Source organism: Apis cerana, linkage group LG6, assembly GCF_029169275.1.
Source record: "Apis cerana isolate GH-2021 linkage group LG6, AcerK_1.0, whole genome shotgun sequence".
NCBI classification, from domain to species: domain Eukaryota; kingdom Metazoa; phylum Arthropoda; class Insecta; order Hymenoptera; family Apidae; genus Apis; species Apis cerana.
Genome location: NC_083857.1, coordinates 3,615,236 through 3,635,588, shown reverse-complemented (window position 1 = coordinate 3,635,588; position 20,353 = coordinate 3,615,236). Strand labels below are relative to the sequence as shown.

The 20,353-nt window shown below is 33.8% G+C and overlaps 5 protein-coding genes across 5 annotated transcripts; 2 read left to right on the top strand and 3 right to left on the bottom strand.

Annotated features, from left to right (window-relative positions):
* Positions 1-809: 809 nt before the first annotated feature.
* On the bottom strand, positions 810-6,403 carry LOC107995443 (uncharacterized). The gene is made up of 3 exons (XM_062075862.1): positions 5,318-6,403; positions 3,948-4,450; positions 810-3,644 (listed from the first exon to the last, which is right to left on the bottom strand). The coding sequence occupies exons 1-3, from the start codon at positions 5,450-5,452 to the stop codon at positions 3,431-3,433; spliced, it is 852 nt and encodes a 283-aa protein (XP_061931846.1). The 5' UTR covers positions 5,453-6,403; the 3' UTR covers positions 810-3,430.
* Positions 6,404-8,109: 1,706 nt separating this feature from the next.
* On the bottom strand, positions 8,110-9,660 carry LOC107995449 (uncharacterized). Its single transcript, XM_028665556.2, has one exon. The coding sequence runs from the start codon at positions 9,185-9,187 to the stop codon at positions 8,327-8,329; it is 861 nt and encodes a 286-aa protein (XP_028521357.1). The 5' UTR covers positions 9,188-9,660; the 3' UTR covers positions 8,110-8,326.
* A 1,070-nt stretch (positions 9,661-10,730) lies between these two features.
* On the top strand, positions 10,731-12,274 carry LOC107995448 (cilia- and flagella-associated protein 251-like). Its single transcript, XM_017052970.3, has 2 exons — positions 10,731-11,509; positions 11,762-12,274. The coding sequence occupies exons 1-2, from the start codon at positions 10,789-10,791 to the stop codon at positions 12,241-12,243; spliced, it is 1,203 nt and encodes a 400-aa protein (XP_016908459.1). The 5' UTR covers positions 10,731-10,788; the 3' UTR covers positions 12,244-12,274.
* Positions 12,275-13,008: 734 nt separating this feature from the next.
* Positions 13,009-14,451, bottom strand: LOC107995452 (histidine-rich glycoprotein-like). Its single transcript, XM_062076889.1, has one exon. It carries the CDS (start codon positions 13,845-13,847, stop codon positions 13,107-13,109), a length of 741 nt encoding a protein of 246 aa, XP_061932873.1. The 5' UTR covers positions 13,848-14,451; the 3' UTR covers positions 13,009-13,106.
* Positions 14,452-15,966: 1,515 nt separating this feature from the next.
* On the top strand, positions 15,967-16,976 carry LOC107995451 (histidine-rich glycoprotein-like). The gene has a single exon (XM_017052974.3). The coding sequence runs from the start codon at positions 16,066-16,068 to the stop codon at positions 16,819-16,821; it is 756 nt and encodes a 251-aa protein (XP_016908463.2). The 5' UTR covers positions 15,967-16,065; the 3' UTR covers positions 16,822-16,976.
* Positions 16,977-20,353: the final 3,377 nt, after the last annotated feature.

The following is a 20,353-nucleotide window of genomic DNA, read 5'->3' as shown; positions in this document are numbered from 1 at the left end:
GGAAATTACGATTTTGTCGCTATGAAACGAGTAATCGTACTTATTTTGACTTGAATAGAAAGAATTCTTATAGAATATGATAATTTGATCGATGTTGAAATAAACGAATGACGAAAATAGCTATAGTAATTCTCTTTGAGAATTGTAAGCGAAGAACTATTGAGATGCAACGCAAAAGTACTTAGAATGGAATATAGAATCTATTTAGAATATTTTTAATTTTTTCGTCATCTGTTTCGAAATATAATCGTGAGAGAAACAATATCAATTCTTTTGATCAGTATATGTTCGTCATAGCAAATCGTGATATCTATAAGGTAGTTACGAAGTATGAAAAGTTTTATGGCTCGAGTAAAAGTTGAGTAAGCAGTATTCGAAGTAGATTGAAGTTAATGGAACTATTAACGGATTTGACATATTACCTTTTCGTGGTAGACGTCGTGCGAAGACTATGAAGAGAAAATGCGGCAAGTACATTAATTAAGTTCAAATTGTCATAAATGGATATTTAAATGAAAGATAAGCAATATGAAGGAAAAAATATAATGATTTTTTTAATGTTATACAATTAGAATTAATTATATCTATTTTAAGTAAAGTGAAATAAAATTGGATAAGTGTGATAAAAAATAATTTAATTTAATCGTTGAAATTTATCATGTGTATTTTTTATCGGAATTCCATGCCATTATCTTCGCGAACTTTCAATGTATAACATATTCTAATATATAATTATAATAAATAATTAATTGATCTATATATAAATTACGATATCCATTTACAATGTATCTCGTTATGTGCAATATGTGTAATATATATGTGTATATATATAGCTAATGTAATCGTATTTTCACATACGATTAAGTTTAAAGAGTATTTCTGTTTAATATTTAATAACTATTTAATCAGCTTGACATAATAATTTGGAAAATCAACGTTCGATCTTTTATCATTTTTATCACAAATTATTTTTTACATTTAATAATAGACTTGCGTATCATTGATAATATTAGTAGATATCGTATAATCGTATGTGTTTTCAGAAAGGATGAATTAGATTAAAAATAATATTTAAAATATGTAATATTTTCAATCTTTTTTAACAGTAATCTTGAATATGTGTCGATCCCTTTATAAAAATGTGAAACACAATGTGGACGCGTTATCGTGTCAAGAATCGAAGAAATAAATTTCATGCCAAAAAAGCGATAGATAGATTAATTGTTATCTGGCTTGGCTTTGTAGAAAATAAAAATAGAGGAATGTTTAATCGGAATTAATAACATTCTGATTGTGAATGAGATTAATTTACACCAATTTTTCAAAATTGTTTAAACTTTGTTTAAAAAAGATTGTTTTATCATCGATAAGATTCGCTGCTCGAAGCGCTACGATGATTGCTTAACAAAGATTTCAAAGTGTTTGTCGATTTAATCGTGTCAACAAAGCAAGATGTTTTTGTTATTATTCCTTTGTGAAACGTTTCGTTTAATTCTTTCTATATTTTTATTTTGCAACGAGTAAAAGCGATTCTCCCGTTTAAACCGCTCGACATATACAGAGCCTCCGGTTACATATTGGCTTAACATCCGACCGGAAGCTCGCACGGGACTTAATACTCTACGAGATAAGATTCTACGTAGCGTATGTTTGTATGGTATTTTGTTCTTGTTTATTATGAATAGATGTGTGCTCTGTTTATTCAGGCGACTGCGAAAACAATATGTATCTGTTATATGCTTTTGTTTGGAGGAAAAGATAGTTATTCGCATCGAAGGATGTATTTTACAATATGTAAAATTTCTTTCTTTCATTCCGTATGATTTCTTTTTATATATAAAATAAAAAAATTGTCCACGAAATTATTTCTTTTTTCACTTTTTAAACCGAAGAAATGGGGAGTATTCTACAATGATTTTTCATCTAAGGACAGATAGATCGACAACCAATTTCCAAAAATCTATAGAACCATTTTTAAAAAACCATTTTTAAAAAAAACCAATCTCACGATTGCTTCGTGCAAATTTATAAAATTGAAAAAATTCCCCAAACAAAGATCCTTTCAATTCAATAATTACCAATTGTGTGAAAAAATATATTTTTACAAGTAACTAAAATCTATTTCGATACAGAGTTTCATTCAATTCAAACCATTCGTTCCAAATAAATACAAGAGTGACACTAATAATAATCGAAGTAAAATGAGACAACAGGGAAACATTTCTACCTAAAACATTCTTGCGTAATTTTATCCCGAAAACTTTATAAATCTTACCTCCTTTAGAACTTTTTTAGGATTTCACGCAATCTCTCATTGAATAACGATCTCACATCGATTCCCATAGTTAAATCATAGAATCGGTTGCTTATTCGTTTCCGAATTCTGGCAATAACAGAACCGATAATGGACGATCGGCCGTCTGTCCAAAATTGTTTTACAAATGAATCAAGTCAACCGGCGATATATCAATTCGACCGGCAATTTGCCACCCACTTTCCAACCTGTCGACTAAAAATACACGAAACGGGGATTTACGAGGGGCAGAGATCGGTTTCATTCTGCGGCGGAACCTCGTTACATCCATGTTCGACGACGATTATTCCTCAACTTCCGCCGTCGTGACGTTTCGATTGACGTTTCGAGTCGATGTCGAGTTTCCATCCCGCGAATCGAACTTAGGGAGCGACCGGAATCCGACTGGAAAACACTTCCCCTCCCCACTCTCCCTCCCTCTCTAGGCATTTGTAATTCCATCGTCCGTGAAAGTCGAAACCTTCCCCTCCTTCATCCCCCGGTTCCATGACGAGACCAAGCTTACAAGTCAAATATCGAGAATTTCATTTGAATGTTACCGCACCGCTTCCATTCCTCTTCGATTGGCGAACTTTCGCACGAACGAAGGGTCGTCGAACAACGGCGAATTCGTTGCGGCTGAAATGAGAATGAGCGAAGTGAGTTTAAGAGTAATCGGTAGTTTCGCGAGCTTTGCAACGATTTGCAAGGGAAGGGAAGGGAAATGGAATACGATTGAAGAGCAGAAGGATAAAAATAGTAAGAAGATGGAAACTGTATAAGGTGGAGAATAGTATATATGCGATACCAATTGCGCTGATAATTGAGTAATTGAATGGATGGTTGAGAGAAGAAATATCTGTTGACTAATTTCGTTTAAATGAAAATCTAACGATAAATTTGTTAAATGTTTAAAAAGTAATGATTTTTAGGATATTGAATATATAAGTATGATTTTTGTTAAGAAGAAGTTTAACATTCAAAGTACTTTTAAAGTAAATATCTAAAATATAATATATTATTTAAAATATTCTTTTTTATATGTATAAAGATATTTTTTTTTATTCTCTAATTTATACGTACAATTTTAGTAACGAAAAATTATAAGGATGTAATAAATATATATTTCAGTTTTTTTTAGAACTTCTCTGGAGGAGGTATAGGTGATTTACATTCTTTATAAGGAGGGCAGTAAGTTTTACAATATTGTAATCGATCGATAAATACTCGGCACACCGTATGCGGTTCCTTCACGCATTTAAATACAACTTTACCGTTTTTCGTGTATTGACTGAATGGTATATGCCAAATCATTTCCCACCGATACCCTTGACATATTCTTGAACAAAAACTGTAGACACGAGAAAATTTTATTAGATTAAGTTATCATTTAATTCCACTCCAAATATATTATACAAGACGAGACTTATTTCCTGTTTAAAGTCAATAATACAGTTAAGTTATATTATCTAAAAAAGAAAAGTAAAAATAAAAGTATTAAATAACATTATAAAACGATAAAATAAAATATTTCTTTTTTAATTCAATTTCAATTGAAGAAATACATGAAATTTCAAACGTGTCGAAAGTAAAATTCAACTCACGACCGTTATTACAGTCGTAAATTTCAAACGCGTCATGAAATTCGACTCACCTGTTGTTACAATCCATCCTGAATAACCGGAAACCACAATCGCGTGCCAAGTGCCAACTTTCCTGGATCAATCTTTTTCCGATCCCCAATGATTGAAAATCTTTCTTTACTGCTAGACTAGCTTGTTCGAAGATTGTCATAACGCAAAATCGTTCCCAAAGTTTGGGCGCCTCCGAAACGAAACCGAAAAATTCGATGAGATCGCGCATCGGACCTTCTGAGCAACATTTTGCTAAACAGTACATTTTTTCTGCATCGCTAGAATCTACTACGCAATTTAAGGCAGCGCCAATGATGCAGTTGTCTCGATCCTCGGCAATAATCGAGTATCCCCCTCTTACTTGATCAAACATCATAGTTCTCCAAATAGGTGGCGCTTCTGTGCCCGCCAAACCGATATTAATGATTAACGGTTCGTATTTGTAGTACGCTTCGCACATAAAATCTACTACGTTCTCGTAATCGGGTGGTAGAGCTAAACGAGTTCTAAAAAATGGTCTATCCTGGAAAAATGTTATCGAACAATTTACATAGGAGGAATATAGATCTGTGCATGAAAGTTTCTAATTATTACCAATGAAAATTCTGTTTTTCTATTTTCTAAAAATTTTGGCGTATATAAAGCGTATTGACATATAGAGCAATTTTTATTTCATTTTGAATACCATTTTTAAGAAGATAAATTTAATTCTTACATTAATTCTTCGTTTTTTTAAGTACGATTTTGTAATAATGTAAGATAGAATAAATATATATGAAATGTATATATATATATATATATATATAAATATATATATATATGAATATTTAAATAAATTGAATTATAGCGATAAGTGTTTTATCATTGTTTATTATGAAAAATATTTTTTTTTAATAAAATTATATTCAAGATGCAAAATAATGCTAAAATTTGGATCGATGATTGATTTCATAATCCATTATGCTCTGCATATATTATAAATTTTTATTAAAATCAGAATTTTTTAGATAAATGATTTTACTTTTTAGATAATCTATAAACATTTATGACTTTATATTTAAATATATGTATAAATTATTTATTAGAAGTGCGTGTAAAATCAATTTCAAAATATATTTTCATTTTTATGATTAATATGTTAAAATTTATGTGCATAAAATCTCATAAAAATCGATATTTCAATAAAAATGATGTTTAAGTAAAATGTTTAATTATAAAAATTGTCAGTAATAATCAATTTAACATTGAAAACATTTAAATTATGATTTTAAAAAATAATTACGTTTTGCAATTTTAGATCCAAACGTCAACGATGTAATTACATTTTTCTGTAGGTTATAAATACAAACATATTACAAATTAAATTTATAGTAGCAAAAAATGTACTTACGTCGCATTTCACTTCGAAATTTTTTGCTGTAGTATGAAAATTTATTTTTCTTTTTCCAATTGTATTGCATTTCGAAACGTGATTCGGATATTTGAGAATCAAACTTCCGTATATTTTTAACAGTGTCGCAGCCATTTCATTATGTTTAATAATACTTTTTTCCCGATAAAAATAATATTTTCTTTCAATGTGCTTATTTTTAAAATTATCCCTAGCTTACTTGTAATCAATTCAAATTATATTACTTGCGTATTCTCGATCTTGTGTTCTCTACGTTACGCAGATTCGCATACGATGTTCTAAAATGTCAGCCGAAAAAATCAAGTGTAACTTATTATTATCGATGAGACAAAATTCTCGCAAACAATAGTTAATACTATGTTACCGCACAATACTATGTTAACATCATGATGAAATATTTGTCTCAAATTAATTCGATTACTTTGGAATTGTTTGATTATTATCGAAATAAATAGGCAGCGTGAATTGTGCAGCATCAAAGAGGGCGCTCGAAATCATTCGAGATTAGTTGTTTCAAATATGTATTATTTTCTAAGGCCAAATTAATATTCTTCTTCAATATTTGACATTTATTATTAATAATAAGCTTAGATAATTTATATACTTTGTTAATTGGACAGGAATATAGAAACAGAAGTATTATTATATTATAGGAGAAATTTATCGATTGAAATCTATTATCATTATGAAATCTTTCGTGTACTTAGCTACTTTACTTCGAATGTATGCTTTGCAATACGTGATATAATGAAACATCTATATATGTAAATGTATGCGAAGAGGCTATAGATTTTGAAAGAACGTAAAATAATAATTCAAACACCGTTCTATTCATTCATCGTTGCACAAAATGACATAGTAGCTAATAGACCAACTGATTTATGTATTACTCACACCGAGTTTCATCTGATATATTGAGTTCCTACTAGAGTATTCAAGCAGAAAATTTGGAGTGATGGACTAAAGACTAAAAAAAAAATCACAAAAGTTGATATAAAATATAAGTTAAAAGTATTAATATATTAAAAGATATTGACACATACTTTAAAACATGATAATTAACGATTTTTTTACATATCAATAACTAATATTTCTAATTTTTCAAAATTTTATTCAAGACAGGTTGATTCAAGACATTAAGTTTAATTTTAAAAGATTGTTGCAATTGAATTCTTGGTTTCATTAAAAAGAAAAAATATTTGAATTTATATGAATTTTTTTTTGATTAATTATACAAATAAGTTAATCTCTGTCTAAAAATTTCGAATCACAAAAATTGCAAATGTATCAGCATTACATTTTCTTCATTGTAAATATACGTATTACGAATATTACCATAAATATACATAAGAATACGTATAACAATTTATTCAACTACATTTCCAACAAATATCCATAAAACGTTCACCGTACTATAAATAAAAGCACACATGCTGGAGGAAGATAAATTTTTCTATCCGTTCTAGAGACGCACGCGAATACACGAAGGCTATGCACCGTCGTGCTCGAATAAGGGTATAACGAGAGGAACACGTATACGTACGTTACAAAGCGGGCAGACGTGTTTGCATCAATTACCGTCTTTTATTCTCATTTCACCCGATACGCTGAAAGATTGCAATTTATCGGCGCAACAATGCCGAGCATTATTAATATCCATTAATCAAGCGGAGGCTTCGCTTGCTGACGCGCGAAACGATCCCGTGCACGGTCGAATTATCGGTTGCCCATCGTATAAATAAAAGCGGTAAGGGAAAGAGAAAAAAAAAAAAGAAAAAAGAGAAAAAGTAACGGAACAATAGCGTTTCTGATGAACTGCAGGCGAATACGAGAGTATATTTTTGGATTTCACGCTTCTCCTTGTCGAATCGATGACACTCGAAATGAGAAAATTCTGAACCACGATGAAAAGGTTCGTGGCTCGAGTAGGGGGTGTAGAAAAATGGACGAAAACACGGGGCTAGCGAATATAAACGAGATGTAGACCAGGGAATTGATTTTTCCTTTGACGACGAAGTACATGTTGTTTAACGAAAGAAAATTGATATCTATCGTACGATTTGTGCCGAGGCTTTTGTTATTGGGAATTTTTAACGATGAATCTCGCCTTTCAAGAGTTTTTGGAGGGATATGTGGTTGATGGGATATCGATTGGACGGTGATATGGATGTTAGACTGCGGTTGTTTAGTGTATGATACAAGGGGGTTGTAATAAGTGATTTTGAATAAGTACGTGATTAATTATGACGTGAAATGGAAAAGTTCCAAGAATTTGTTTCTCGATATTGCTAAATAATCTTAGAAAATTTGTATTGAACGAAAAGAAGGGAAAATAAAATTGCGAGAAAAGTTGATTTTTAATTTGACATTGCACATTGTTGTAAAAAATAAATGTCATCCGTCTCGTTTTAAGTGTCCTGGATAAAATGTGATGAAGAAAATGGAAAAATTAATAAAATATATGAAATGAAATATATTCATCAAGTGCGTATTGCTGGAAACATATTTCTGAACAATTTAAAATAATCATCGAAATATGAAATATAAAATATAATATAAAACAAGAGGAATATTTTATATATATTAAATGTATCAACATTTATATTACATTTATACTGATATTAATTTCTGAAATAAAAATTTCTGGAATAATATTACTTTTTATATATTATTACATTAATACTTAACCTTTCTAATTAAATACACATTTTCTTCTTATAAAATCAGCTATTTATAGAATTATGATATCATGATATCAATTACTGCCTAAACAAACGAAATAATAAATAAAAAATTGTTCACGAAACAATAATTGATTAAAAAATAATTCTAATTTATTACAATAAATACACTATACATTATCTTTCCAGACATATTATATTACCAAATTACTTACATAAGAATTAACACATTTTCATCTAATCGAAGCCAAAGTTTTTACCATTTTTATTTCTCTGCTTTCTGAATCCCTGAAAGTTTTTAAACTATCTATCCATGGTGAATCTCATAATCTCTGGTTTTACCACTCGTCTGGGAGTTTCCCTGCTTCTGATGTTTCGCTTCATTGACATCATCAGAATCGTGAGCACCACCCTTCTTGTATCTACCCTCGATGGCGACATGCTTCTCGTTATATCGTCCATGTTTCTTCGAATGACCTCCCTGATCATCATTGTCGTAAAAATCATGATCTCTCTTGTATTCGTCTTTGTGATAAATGTTTAAGTAACCAGTCGCTTTACGATTCACGTGATCATTGCTTTTCACCCGATAATTATCTCCTTTCTTACCTTTAGTCCGTTTTATTTTTTGTCCCGAATTGCTTCCTCGATTATGCTGAACCTCTTTCTTTCCACCAGTTTCAACGCGCTGAGTCCTCGTCTTCTTCCTCAAACTATCCCCTTTCTGACCCTTTTCAAACGAAGATACTTCACGATATCCTTCTTCGTTACCCTCACTTTTCGATTTCTTGGCCACTCGTCGACTATCATCAGCCTTTTCGACTTTAGGCACAATTTGAGAAACTTGAGATTCGGCGTATTTCAGTTCCATATGATCGACTCCAGGAGGTTTGACACTCGTATAATAGAGGGGCAACATTTCAGCATCCGGTTCCAAAGGCAGTGCAAATATTCGAAGATTCTTTCGAGGTTCCTTTATGGGGATCAGCTTCTTCTGGAAGTTCATTTCAACGGATGGTTCATCATCAACTATTTCTGTGAAAGCTTGTCTCGTCTCATGTGTCTCCCAATTATCTGGATGTAGATTGTCGGCTCGAGCAATCGTAACTGTGAAATACACGCAGAATATTGCGTGAACTGTGTACCATCCTCTTCTGAAGATTCTCATTTTTCTTCGTCACAACACCGATGGTTTAATCTCTTTCCTTTCCTTTCCAAAATTTGAAAATTGAATTTAAATTGTACACATTTCGGATAGGCAAGATACTTTTAGGCACAGGTATGTTGGTTCACAGAAACGCGTTCAATTCTACTGTAATCGCGGCACAATCGAGCTCTTTTATACGTCATACGACCCACTCTAGTGATTGGACACGATTGCCTCTCGCCCAGGATTATCGACGAAGTAATATATCTGAAAGGACAGGCTCGAAAATGTCGTGATGAAATTTTCACTTTGCGTGGCTTTATGTAGTCGTATCGTTGATCAAACTTCCAAGATCTCGATTAATCTTGTATTTGATGTTCCTTTGCGACTTTAGAGAAACTGAGCTAGCCTTGACAGGTGTGGTGGGATTTGAGAAACGATAGGTGTTCGCGACACTTTCCTTTGCCTTTCGTAAGAATTGTGGTTTCTCTCGTTTAGAATATCTCTGAAAATTAATTTTACAAACCTTCGAATTTAATAATAGATATTAAATTATTGCTTAATAAAGGTATTTAATTATTTAAACTTTGCTCTTGATTTTTAAAAGTTCATCAATTAAATTCATTAATTTGAGCTAAAGATAATTTTAATTTATAAAATATTATGAATAAGTATTATTTAGAATTGTAAAATATTATTGTTAAAGTTTCAATTAAATGATCAATACTGTGTATCGCTATACTACTAGAATTTCATTATATAATAATAATCTTTCTTATGGTATATAAACTTGGATGGCATATAAATTTTAATTAGACTCATCGTGTTTTGTATGTCGTTAAAATTAGTTCCAACTTTTTATTAAAAATATATTAAAATTCCTCGTTCGACTTTGTAATACCAATCAAGTAATAAATAATTGCTGCTGAAATCGCCACAATTTCCTCTTCACGCCTATCAAATAAATTTACACGAAATACCGTGTATAAACAGTCTCCAAGTAAAAACTTAAACTCTCCATAAACTACATTTCACATTTTGTTCACTTATGTTTAACAATCTTTCCTGCGAAAGTTTTCAAGTTTTCAATTTCCAACTATCAATAAATTTAAACATACCATTATCATTTATTTAACATTAACACTCTAAATCCTTTAAATCCTATCCTTGGAATATCAATGATTCAAAAACAATCTCTCACACTAAATATTGACTTTAGAAATTCTTGAAATCACACCCATTATTACCCTTCGACATTCGTCTTACCTCCCATACTCGAGAATCGCGATCAAAATCAGCCGAAAGGATCGGTGATCAATTGGTGAGTGCTCGGTCCAGCCGCGTGGTGATGCATTACGCAAATCACCCACGATTCCCTAGAATGGTCGGTGAACAGGCCGAGCATAAACGTCAATAACACGGTGTACTTGAATTATCGTGCTCGGCCGTGGAATACTCTCGGTTCCGCTCCACGATCCCTTATTCCCGACGAATCACGTTTCTCGCGTGTATGGTATATATATAAGGCGAAACCGTCGATTCACGAACACACCGGTTTGCATACCAATCCACCACCGATTACCGCGACCAATTCCTCCAAGCTCTAAATCCGTTGCGTAACTATGTTTTCGAGAGCTACGTTTCTCGCGTGCGTGTTTCTTCTGTGTTCACGTCAAAGTGGCGCAGCCACGGAGCAACGTATGACAACGTTGGTGAACAAGATGATCGCCGAGGATCTAGATAGGTCAGCGACTACTCGTTACGTGTACAATCAGCAACAAGGACTTCCGGTTTACTACGTGCGGTATACCAATCACGGAAGTGGACGGTACTATCATGCGCCGGCCGCCGTGCAATACGTTGTCGAGGCAGCTACACCTGTTGCACACGATGTAACGGAGACGAATCCGCTTCTGCATCCGTATGCGATCGCGAACGGTGTTCCGAGTTATCAAGGAATTGCCAATTACGGTAACGAGCAATCGTTGGAACGTCGAGTAGCGGGGGATTTGTATCATGTTGATGGAAAAATAACTTTGAACGAGAGAGATGACGCGGAAGAGGAGGAGGAGGAAGAGGGGAATGAGGAGAAGGATGAAGAGGAAGACGATAGTGTCGACGATGAGGAGATTCACGATGGATCTGGTGGATCAGTGAAACTGTTTGGGGGTTACGAAGACGAGGAGGTTGGTGAAATCTCCTCTGGTGATGAGAGTGGTTCGTTCGAGACTGGAAAGAGGGAGAGGTGTTCGGAGCATGGAGAGAAAGGGGAGAAGGGATACGAGGCTTGGAAGGAGTTTAGCAAAGGGGGACGTGGTAGCAATAATGATGAACATCGAGAAGGTAAGATTTTTTTAAATACGTGATAATTATTGGAAAATTATTTTCATTCATGATTTTGAATCGTCTATCCATTTAATATAATTACTTTGATCAATTGTAGGAATAATGCTTGTTAATCTGAGAACAGTGTTCAACTTTCTTCGTAACGTGTTAATAAAATAAAATTTTCTTTCTAAAATTATAGAAGTAAAATTATATCGTATCCTTTTAATCGATCTACGCTCGAGCAATTGCTCTTAAATGTCTATTCAGGATACTATAAGAACAGAAGTGAAGACAAGAAGGGACACGTCGACGAAGCTGAAAATCACGGTTCTCACGAGAAGGCAGGGAAAGGCAAAAAGGGCAAGAATTACGGTCACTCGTCTTACCATAAGAAGGGGCACAAAACTAATGGTTTCCACAATGTCTATCACAAGGACGAATACAAGAAGGAAACGGACTTCTACGACGATGACCACAAGAAGGGTGATTTCGGTGAATACGAAGAATTCGACAAAGGTTACAAGATCGACGAGGGTGGTTTTAAGAAAGAAGGACATCATTCTTTTGAGAATGATTATCAGAATCGCGGAAAGAAAGGACATTACGATAAGGGACACCATGTAATCGAGGATCAAGGTCACCAGGCAGAAGAAAGCGAAAAATCCCATTATGAGGAACACGAGGATTATAATGTCGCAAAAGATTCGAAATCTGACAAAGCGCACGAATTTAATAGAAAAAATCGTTAATTATCGTAGTAACATCTGAAATTTTATGAAAATTCTGTTAAATTTTTAAATTTCATTAATCTTATCCTGATTATATATTAGTATACTTTGATATAGTTAACATACATATATAACATATATATATATATATATATATATATATATAATTAGTAGTTGTATATAATTGAAGTTTTCATATTAATTATTGATTCCTTCATAATTAAGATAAAACTGAGTGTTATTTAATAAGGGTAAATAAAAAGCAATTGAAAATTTAAATTGTTGTGAAGTGAAAACTTTGTTACCTAATAGAATGAAGTAACTCTTCCAGAAAGTGTTATTGACCTAATTTTTTTAGGACTAGTATACCGCAATGTATCTAACGCAAAAAAATAAATTGCAAAAATTGTTATAAATCAATACTGACAATATTTTGTAATGCGTCGTAGAGAAGAAAATTGAGAAATAATCAATTTCAACATCTGTCATATATTTTGCTATTTTTTTGAAACATTTCAAAAAAATATTTTATAAAGATATTGATTGATATATTCTGTTCATTTGTTCATCGTAGAAATCTAAATATTTTATCAATACATTAACTATTTAGACTGTATTGTAAATATTTTATATTAAACTATTTTATATTTATCTTGCAATAAATATCTGAAAGACTCAGATATCATAATATTTAGTTTATATTTTGCTTATATAATATTTGATTTGTTACAAAATATTTGATTCCAAAATATCGAACAACAAACAAAAGTAGGAAACATAAAAAAATTGTTTCCAAAAATACATTTATTTTCGATCAGATACAAAGATCAACGTTAACTCTCAACAGTGTGTTCAACAAATATAACAATCGATAAAAATCATCCTTAATGCCCTTTCTTAAATCCCCATGATTTGTGATCATCGTGCCCCCCTTTCTTGCCATGATGAGAATGATGAGAATGATGTTCCTCGTGTCCACCTTCGCTCTTATGCCCTTTATCATCGTGATGATGGTGTCCCTTCTCGAAGTGTCCCTTCTTCCCATAATGATCCTCGTGCTCCCCATGATCGTGATGCCCTTTCTTGAAATGTCCACCCTTCTTGTGCCCGTGTTCGTGATGATGACCACCGTGATCCTCGTGGTGTCCAGAATCGTGGTGTTCATCGAAGAATTCCTTGTCTTTCTTGAACTCGTCCAATTTATGAATCTCATGATGCCCTTTCGTTTTGTGCCCCTTCCCATAATGCCCCTCCTCGTGGAATTTGTGACCCTTCTCCCCCTTCTCCCCCTTATGATGCTCCGCGTAATAACCATCGTCGTGATGATGGCTCTTCTTGTGACCCTCGTCCTCGTCGTAATGACCGCTGTGATGATCCTTGTCGTGATGTCCCTTCTCCCCTTTCTCGTGATGATGAGACGATTTGTAACCCTTGTCACCGTGGTCACCGTGCTTGCTATGGTGATCGGAGTGGTGCTCCTCGCCACCGCCCTCCTCGTGATGATGATGAGTCGCCGCCACAGCTAGGTCATCGTACGATCTCTTATCGATCTCTCGTGCAACGATCGAGCCGAACTGACAGAAGACAAACGCCAACAGTAGAGAAATCGCGAGTCGAGACTTCATGGTGGTGGGGGTAGGGTGGTAGGGATTCGATCGATGGTGATATCGAAACGTTCGACTCAGACGCTGTGTTCGGTATGATTAATCCGGCCATCACTCCCGGATTATATATCGAACGGGGAATAATCGATATTAAGGAAGCAATGGTTCCTGCTTCTTTAGGAAAGTTGCGAAAGTAACGTCTCCTTAACACGCTTAGGCTTGGCGATTCGTCGATTTCGATCGATCCGACGCCGTTATGCAACCTGCTCGAAATCGGTTGCTCAAACTTAACAGGCGAAATATCTCCATGTAAACATTATGTTTCTCGTTTCCATTTTCGCTTTTTGTTGCGTAGACAATGTGTCTTTTCGTAATGATCGATTTTCTAAGGAAATCTGGATTTTAGATTAAATATTTGTGGCCACAAAAATTATTTCGTTATATTTAATAATTTTTATCTCAAGTCGATTCATTGATTTTAAATATTCATCGATACATGATCGTAAATCTAACAGTGAGGTAGAAGAAAATAAATAAAATTGGATTTATTAACAGGAACATACTTTTGTTGCTCATCGACCGCAAAATAGATAGAACGATTATGGCTCCTTTTAAGAAATTCTTCGACACGGTTGATCTCTTTATCTCGCGATTAATGTAATCGCCATATCTGACCGAACACTTTAAATTTATACTGAAATTCATTCCCTCGTTACCTTCATTTTCAATTCGTAGAACGTAAAATGGTTAATAACAAGAGAAATGTAACGAAGGTAAAGAAAGTTCAGGTAATAGTCGAATCGATCAGCAATACCATTGAAACAAATTTCATTTTGATGAACTAATTTCATACGTTTATTATATTCAATTTCAATGTGTAATAGATTCTAAAATATTTAAGAGATCAGGATACAGTTTGAATTTATATAGTATTGATACAATCTAATGCATTTATAAACTTGTCAATCCTTTTTATACTAATTTATACTAGGACATTCTATTGATCTTTTTATTTAGATATGCTATATGGTAATAAAATTTATTACATTTAAAATTTAAAATTCAAAGAAAGGAATTTATCCGGTTGTTTGGAAAATTTCGATTTAAATTTGATTCATATATCTTTTCCGTTCGTTAATTGAAATAACTTCTGCCCAATACTGAATCGGGAACGAAAGCGAGAAACTATTGTTGCAGAAAGAAGTTCGGTGAACGGTGAAAATAATATTTTCGTATTACCGGCTGTTTTGTAATAAACGTTCTACTGTTATTCAGCCGTCTACAAATTGATTGGCTTTTTATCGGGATTGCCGCGTTAGCGATGCTTGATTTGACTCTGTACTTTCCACGTTACGAGCAAATAACATTAATTTATTTCACAGTTAATTGCTTTGTAGGCTGAAAATATCCGATTATTCTTATTTATTTAGAAAAAGTGTATCCCTATCTTTATTCATCTTTCAACATCTTTATTTTTCTCGAATTTATACCAATAATATGAATAAAGAAATATTTCTTATCTTTTATTATTATTCGAAAGTAATAACGAATCATTTAATATATTTTTTATTTTTTATATTCCCGATGATATTCAAAGATTTAAGACTTCTAAATTTTATATCATATTCATATTACATAATGATTAAAATGTAATTGATCGTAAGCTCTTCTTTTGAAAGAAATATCTTCATTTATATTTATTAAAATCCAAAAAATGATTATATGAATCACTAGTGAGACAAAGTTTTTGAATAAAAAAGAACAAATTTTTTCTTTAAATATTATTAAATCGTATTAAAGTATCTTTTTCTAAAAAATGTCATAAAAAATCTTATAAAAGCAAGATAAATTAATTATGAGCTAAAATAGGAGTAAAGTATAGACGTAAAATAAAAGAAGAAAAGAGTATTAACATTGAACGTTTTACATTGAGATATTAATAGAGAATAAATAAATAGATAAAAAGGAAACGTACAAACTAAAAAGTATAGAATAAAAACGAATAAAAAATTGAAAATGGAGTAACGAACAATAACTATAAATAAAATTGATATCGAAGAAATGAAGAGTGAAGGAATAAAATTTTGAGCAACTCTCGATACTACTGTTTACTATCAACAAGCGAACGAACGAAAGCGATTACGTATAAAACGCCACTATGACGGTAGGTATATAAGCATTGCTTTAAAGCGACGTGATCAGTCGACGATAGCACTCGTTGGTATACAAAGGATCTAATATGGCGAAGAGTTTGTGGCTGTGCCTCGGCCTAGCCGTGATTTGCACAATCGTCTCTCAGTCCACAGCTAGGGAGTTGAAAAACAGAAGGGATCTCGATATGGCAGCTACTCATCATGGTCATCATCATGAAGAGGGTGGTGGCCATGAAAATCATGGACATCACCATGACGAGCATGGGGAAAAGGGTGAAAAGAGGTACAAGCATTATCATCATCACGACAAGGGTGATCATGGTCATTACGGTAAGGATCATGATGAAGGTCATCATGAAGAACATGGAGGTCACAAGAAGGGACATTTTGACGAGCATGAAGAACATGGACACCATCATGAACACGAAGATGGGCACAAGGGTTCAAAGTATGGGCATAAAAAGGGTCACAAGAAGGGTGAAAAGACTCATGGCTATCATCATAAAGCTCACAAGGATGAATACCATAAAGAGCACAAGTTCTATGATGATTACCATAAGGGTGGTCATCACGAGAAACACGGAAATCACCATGGACACCATGAGAGTAAAGAAGGCCATCATAAGAAGGGCGGCCATCACCATTCCGGCCATCATGAAGATCATCATGGAAAGAAAGGTCATTTCGATAAGGGACATTATGACGAGGACCATAAGGGTTACCATGGAAAGCATGGGCACGATGAACATCATTCGCATCACGAGGATTATGGCAAAAAGGAAGAGCATCATGGAGGCAAGAAGCATGGATATTCGAGTGGAGGTGGTGGACATCACCATTAAATGCAGCAAACACAATAAAATTTATTTATTTTGTTGCTTAATTTGTTTTTTCTATCGTTGATTAATTTTAGACATTGAAATTTAAAGTTTGTCATGTTTTATTTTAATAATAAAATTATCCCCCAATAATTAAATATTATTTTTATTCGTTGAAATATATTCTTTTATATTTTTTAGAAAATTTTATACCTTTGAAATCCTGCATTCTTTTTAATTTTATCAAAGAAAATTGTGTTCTTTTATTCTCATAAATTGATTTTCTTCGAAAGATGAAGCTTACATCATCTTTCGATTCCTCTCTATATATTGCAGAACGTAAGTTTCAAGATATGGGAATCAATAGATTTGTACGTGAACAGTTTCAATGACTATACATTCCTCGTAATGAAATCATACTTCAGTTACAACTACTACGACATAGTAACGGAAACAGTGTAAAGCAATTTGGATTCCAGAATTAATAGATTAATTTATATCTATCGATATAGATCCTTCCATAAATAGCTGTCAAACGATAAAAGAAATCTATAATCTGTCACAATTTGCAATATATCTATTTATTTTCACGTTAATTCGTCCTCAAGAATAACAGCAAGATTGAAGTACAAAAAGTAACAAATAATTTAATACATTGTAATTTATCAAAGTTTCAAACTCATGTCGAATCGTAAAAAATTCTTCTATTATATTATCGAGTCTCTCTCTCTTTCGTTTCTTAAATTTATTCAATCCATAAAATAGAAGAAACGAGTCCTTTCCTTCGTTTCAAACAATGGATCACTTCGCGTAAGAAAAATACGAGGCTGCTAATCGCGAATCAATATGTACTTTTCCCATCAGCTATCCAACTTTACAAAATACACATTTGTGCCCTTTTCGAAAAATAGGAAGCCGGCCAAAGAGATTAAAGAAAACCGATACGTTTGCCGTACGTGAAGCTCCACCGATATTGATACTACTGGCTATTTTGGCGCCTAGTTTCACGGCTAGTATCAATTACGAGATCCTCGAACCGGTCGATACCTTTCGTTCCTATCGATACAGAGAAGATGATGGAAGTGATCGTTACACTGTTCACGAAAACAATGCTGGTAATTACATCGATAATGATTACGAACACTGGTATGGCGATGGGAAAGCTAACAAAGGCCACCATGACTTGGACAAGCGTTACGTATATTATGACGACTAAGATGATGGTGGAGAAAAGGATGATCATCTCGATGACAATTATTATCGATGAATATCACGAAGGAAAGGGAGGCGAGGAGAGTGAAAATTTCGAGGAGAATGGCCATTGTAGGAAAGGGTACGATACTCATGGTCATCACGAAGTGAAAAAAGTTAGACGAGTATAAAAAAATACAAGGATTTCTACGATAAGGATTATGATTCTGACTTCGAAGAACGCAATGGTGGTTATCACTATGATCATGAATGGGAGGACGGTTGATATTACAACGAAGATCGTCACGATTATAATGAACAAAAGCAGGATCATGGTAAGAGAGATCATTACGAAAAAAGGGTATCATCATAGAGATCGTAAAGGACCCAGTGACGACGAGGATCACGAGGATTATTATTATATGGATTATCGTCATGGCGAAAAGGACTTTCGTGACTATGAAAACAAGTGGGAATATAGTATGGAACATTAGATTTCTTCTTTTCTTTATTATTATTTTTCATAAAAATCGATATTTCATTAGTATGTTATTATAGGCTACAACAACAATGCAAACTTAAATTATTTATTAATAAATATTTTTTGTATACCAACTTTTGTATTTGTTTTTATAATATTTATGAAAATATTCATCATGAAAATACGTTACAAGCTTTAAGACAATCTAATAAAACGTTCAACCAATTGAAATGTTTACATTGAATTTTTGATAACATATCAAATAGAGATTATAATAAAACCACATAGCACGACGAATATAAATTCAATTAAAACTTGAACAGGACATTAAATTATTCAACACGTCGGCATCTTACGCGTATATATTCCACAAGTATGCTTAAAATTTCAACGCGTCCTAATAAATTTTCACGTTCCGCGTGACGAGAATGTATAAAAATATAAAGATATAAATGCTCAAAGCAACTTTGAAACGCGAAACTTTATACACACAACACAACACGCTCGCAACAAGCATATACGTACACACATTTCCCCCTCCCTCATCATTTTCTTCGCGGCATTTTCATTTTATCACGCCACGCATATCTCACCTAAAACACGTGTACACGTGTATGCACAAACGTACACACACACACACATTGAGAGAAAAAAAAACGCGGACGACGAGCGCACGAAGAGAACAGTCGGCCAGGCATCTAGCAGCGGGGTTTGATTAACGATTCCACCCTCTGCAAATGAAATTGCCATGGCCATTTGTGGGTCTATCTAGACTGGATTCCGGTGCACCGGACACGGATTAACGAAGCTTTATACGCTTCTTTTAGGGCGGCCTGGATGTTGCACCAAGCCACACGATCACGCTTGCCCATTCTCGGCCGGAGATTGCATACAAGCGAGCGGATCTACTTGAAATTCTCTGGCGTGTGACAATTCCGCCACTGTGAGCCCTACGCTTCGCCACCAACACCGCCGAGCATTGTTTTATCCCGTGATGCATATACGCGTGGCTGGCTTAATTAATCTAATTGAAGTGGTCGCGCGACTCATAAAAGAAAAAGAGGAAACGGTCGTGGATCTCGAGCTACTGTGCCATGCCGTGTACGCTCCTCTCTCTTTCTATCTTCCTCTTTCTCTCTCTCTCTCTCTCTTAGGATGTACGCGCTGCGGAAGCGGCCTGTTAAAGAGGCGAGAAGCGAATCTATTTCGCGCTGGTACTTTCTTTTTTTCTTTTCTTTTTTTTCTTTTTTTCTCTTTTTGATCGATCGCATGATAATCCTGTCGTTCGACCAAATTAATGAGCACTCTCGAGCAGCGTCGCCGATTCATTCGTCCTCATGGAGAGGCTGTTGTCGGCATGATACGAACAAAAAGAAAAATTATCCGCGTCTCGCCAACGAGCCACTCGTACGGAGCAATTTCTGCGGGACAGGATTTTTCATCGTCAACCGCCACGTTTCTCGAATTCGGTGCAACGGGATTCCTGCAATTTATCGGTTTTCCTCTCCGGTTAAATATTCTCGATAGGGACATTGAAATCGTCTTTTTTCTTTTTCCCCCTTTTTCGATTTTATCCCCTGATCTCTTCTTTCTCCCTTTCTCGTATTTCCGTTCGTGCTTATTCCACTCGTTGCATCAATTAGCAACGTTCAAATGTAAAAGGTAAATGCGTAATAATTTAACGAGATGATGATGCAATTCTGATTTATATATTTAAATTGCAAGAGAGAATTCAGAGAATCATGCTTTAAGGAGTATGGATTCGAAGAATGCGCAAAGAATTATAAAGGAAATTGTACGTATTGAAACAAGAATATCGTTTTTCTTATTGCATTAAAGCTTATTGCATTATTGAAAAGAAATATTGTTGTATCCGTACATTTT

Bases quoted from the DNA above. Each gene is read 5' to 3' on its own strand.
- LOC107995451 (XM_017052974.3), top strand. From the start codon at position 16,066: ATGGCGAAGAGTTTGTGGCTGTGCCTCGGCCTAGCCGTGATTTGCACA.
- LOC107995448 (XM_017052970.3), top strand. From the start codon at position 10,789: ATGTTTTCGAGAGCTACGTTTCTCGCGTGCGTGTTTCTTCTGTGTTCA. The intron at 11,510-11,761 runs GTAAGATTTTTT...ATGTCTATTCAG, and splicing joins TAATGATGAACATCGAGAAG to GATACTATAAGAACAGAAGT.
- LOC107995449 (XM_028665556.2), bottom strand. From the start codon at position 9,187: ATGAGAATCTTCAGAAGAGGATGGTACACAGTTCACGCAATATTCTGC.
- LOC107995452 (XM_062076889.1), bottom strand. From the start codon at position 13,847: ATGAAGTCTCGACTCGCGATTTCTCTACTGTTGGCGTTTGTCTTCTGT.
- LOC107995443 (XM_062075862.1), bottom strand. From the start codon at position 5,452: ATGGCTGCGACACTGTTAAAAATATACGGAAGTTTGATTCTCAAATAT. The intron at 4,451-5,317 runs GTAAGTACATTT...ACATTTTTCCAG, and splicing joins ATTTCGAAGTGAAATGCGAC to GATAGACCATTTTTTAGAAC. The intron at 3,645-3,947 runs GTGAGTCGAATT...TCGTGTCTACAG, and splicing joins AGGATGGATTGTAACAACAG to TTTTTGTTCAAGAATATGTC.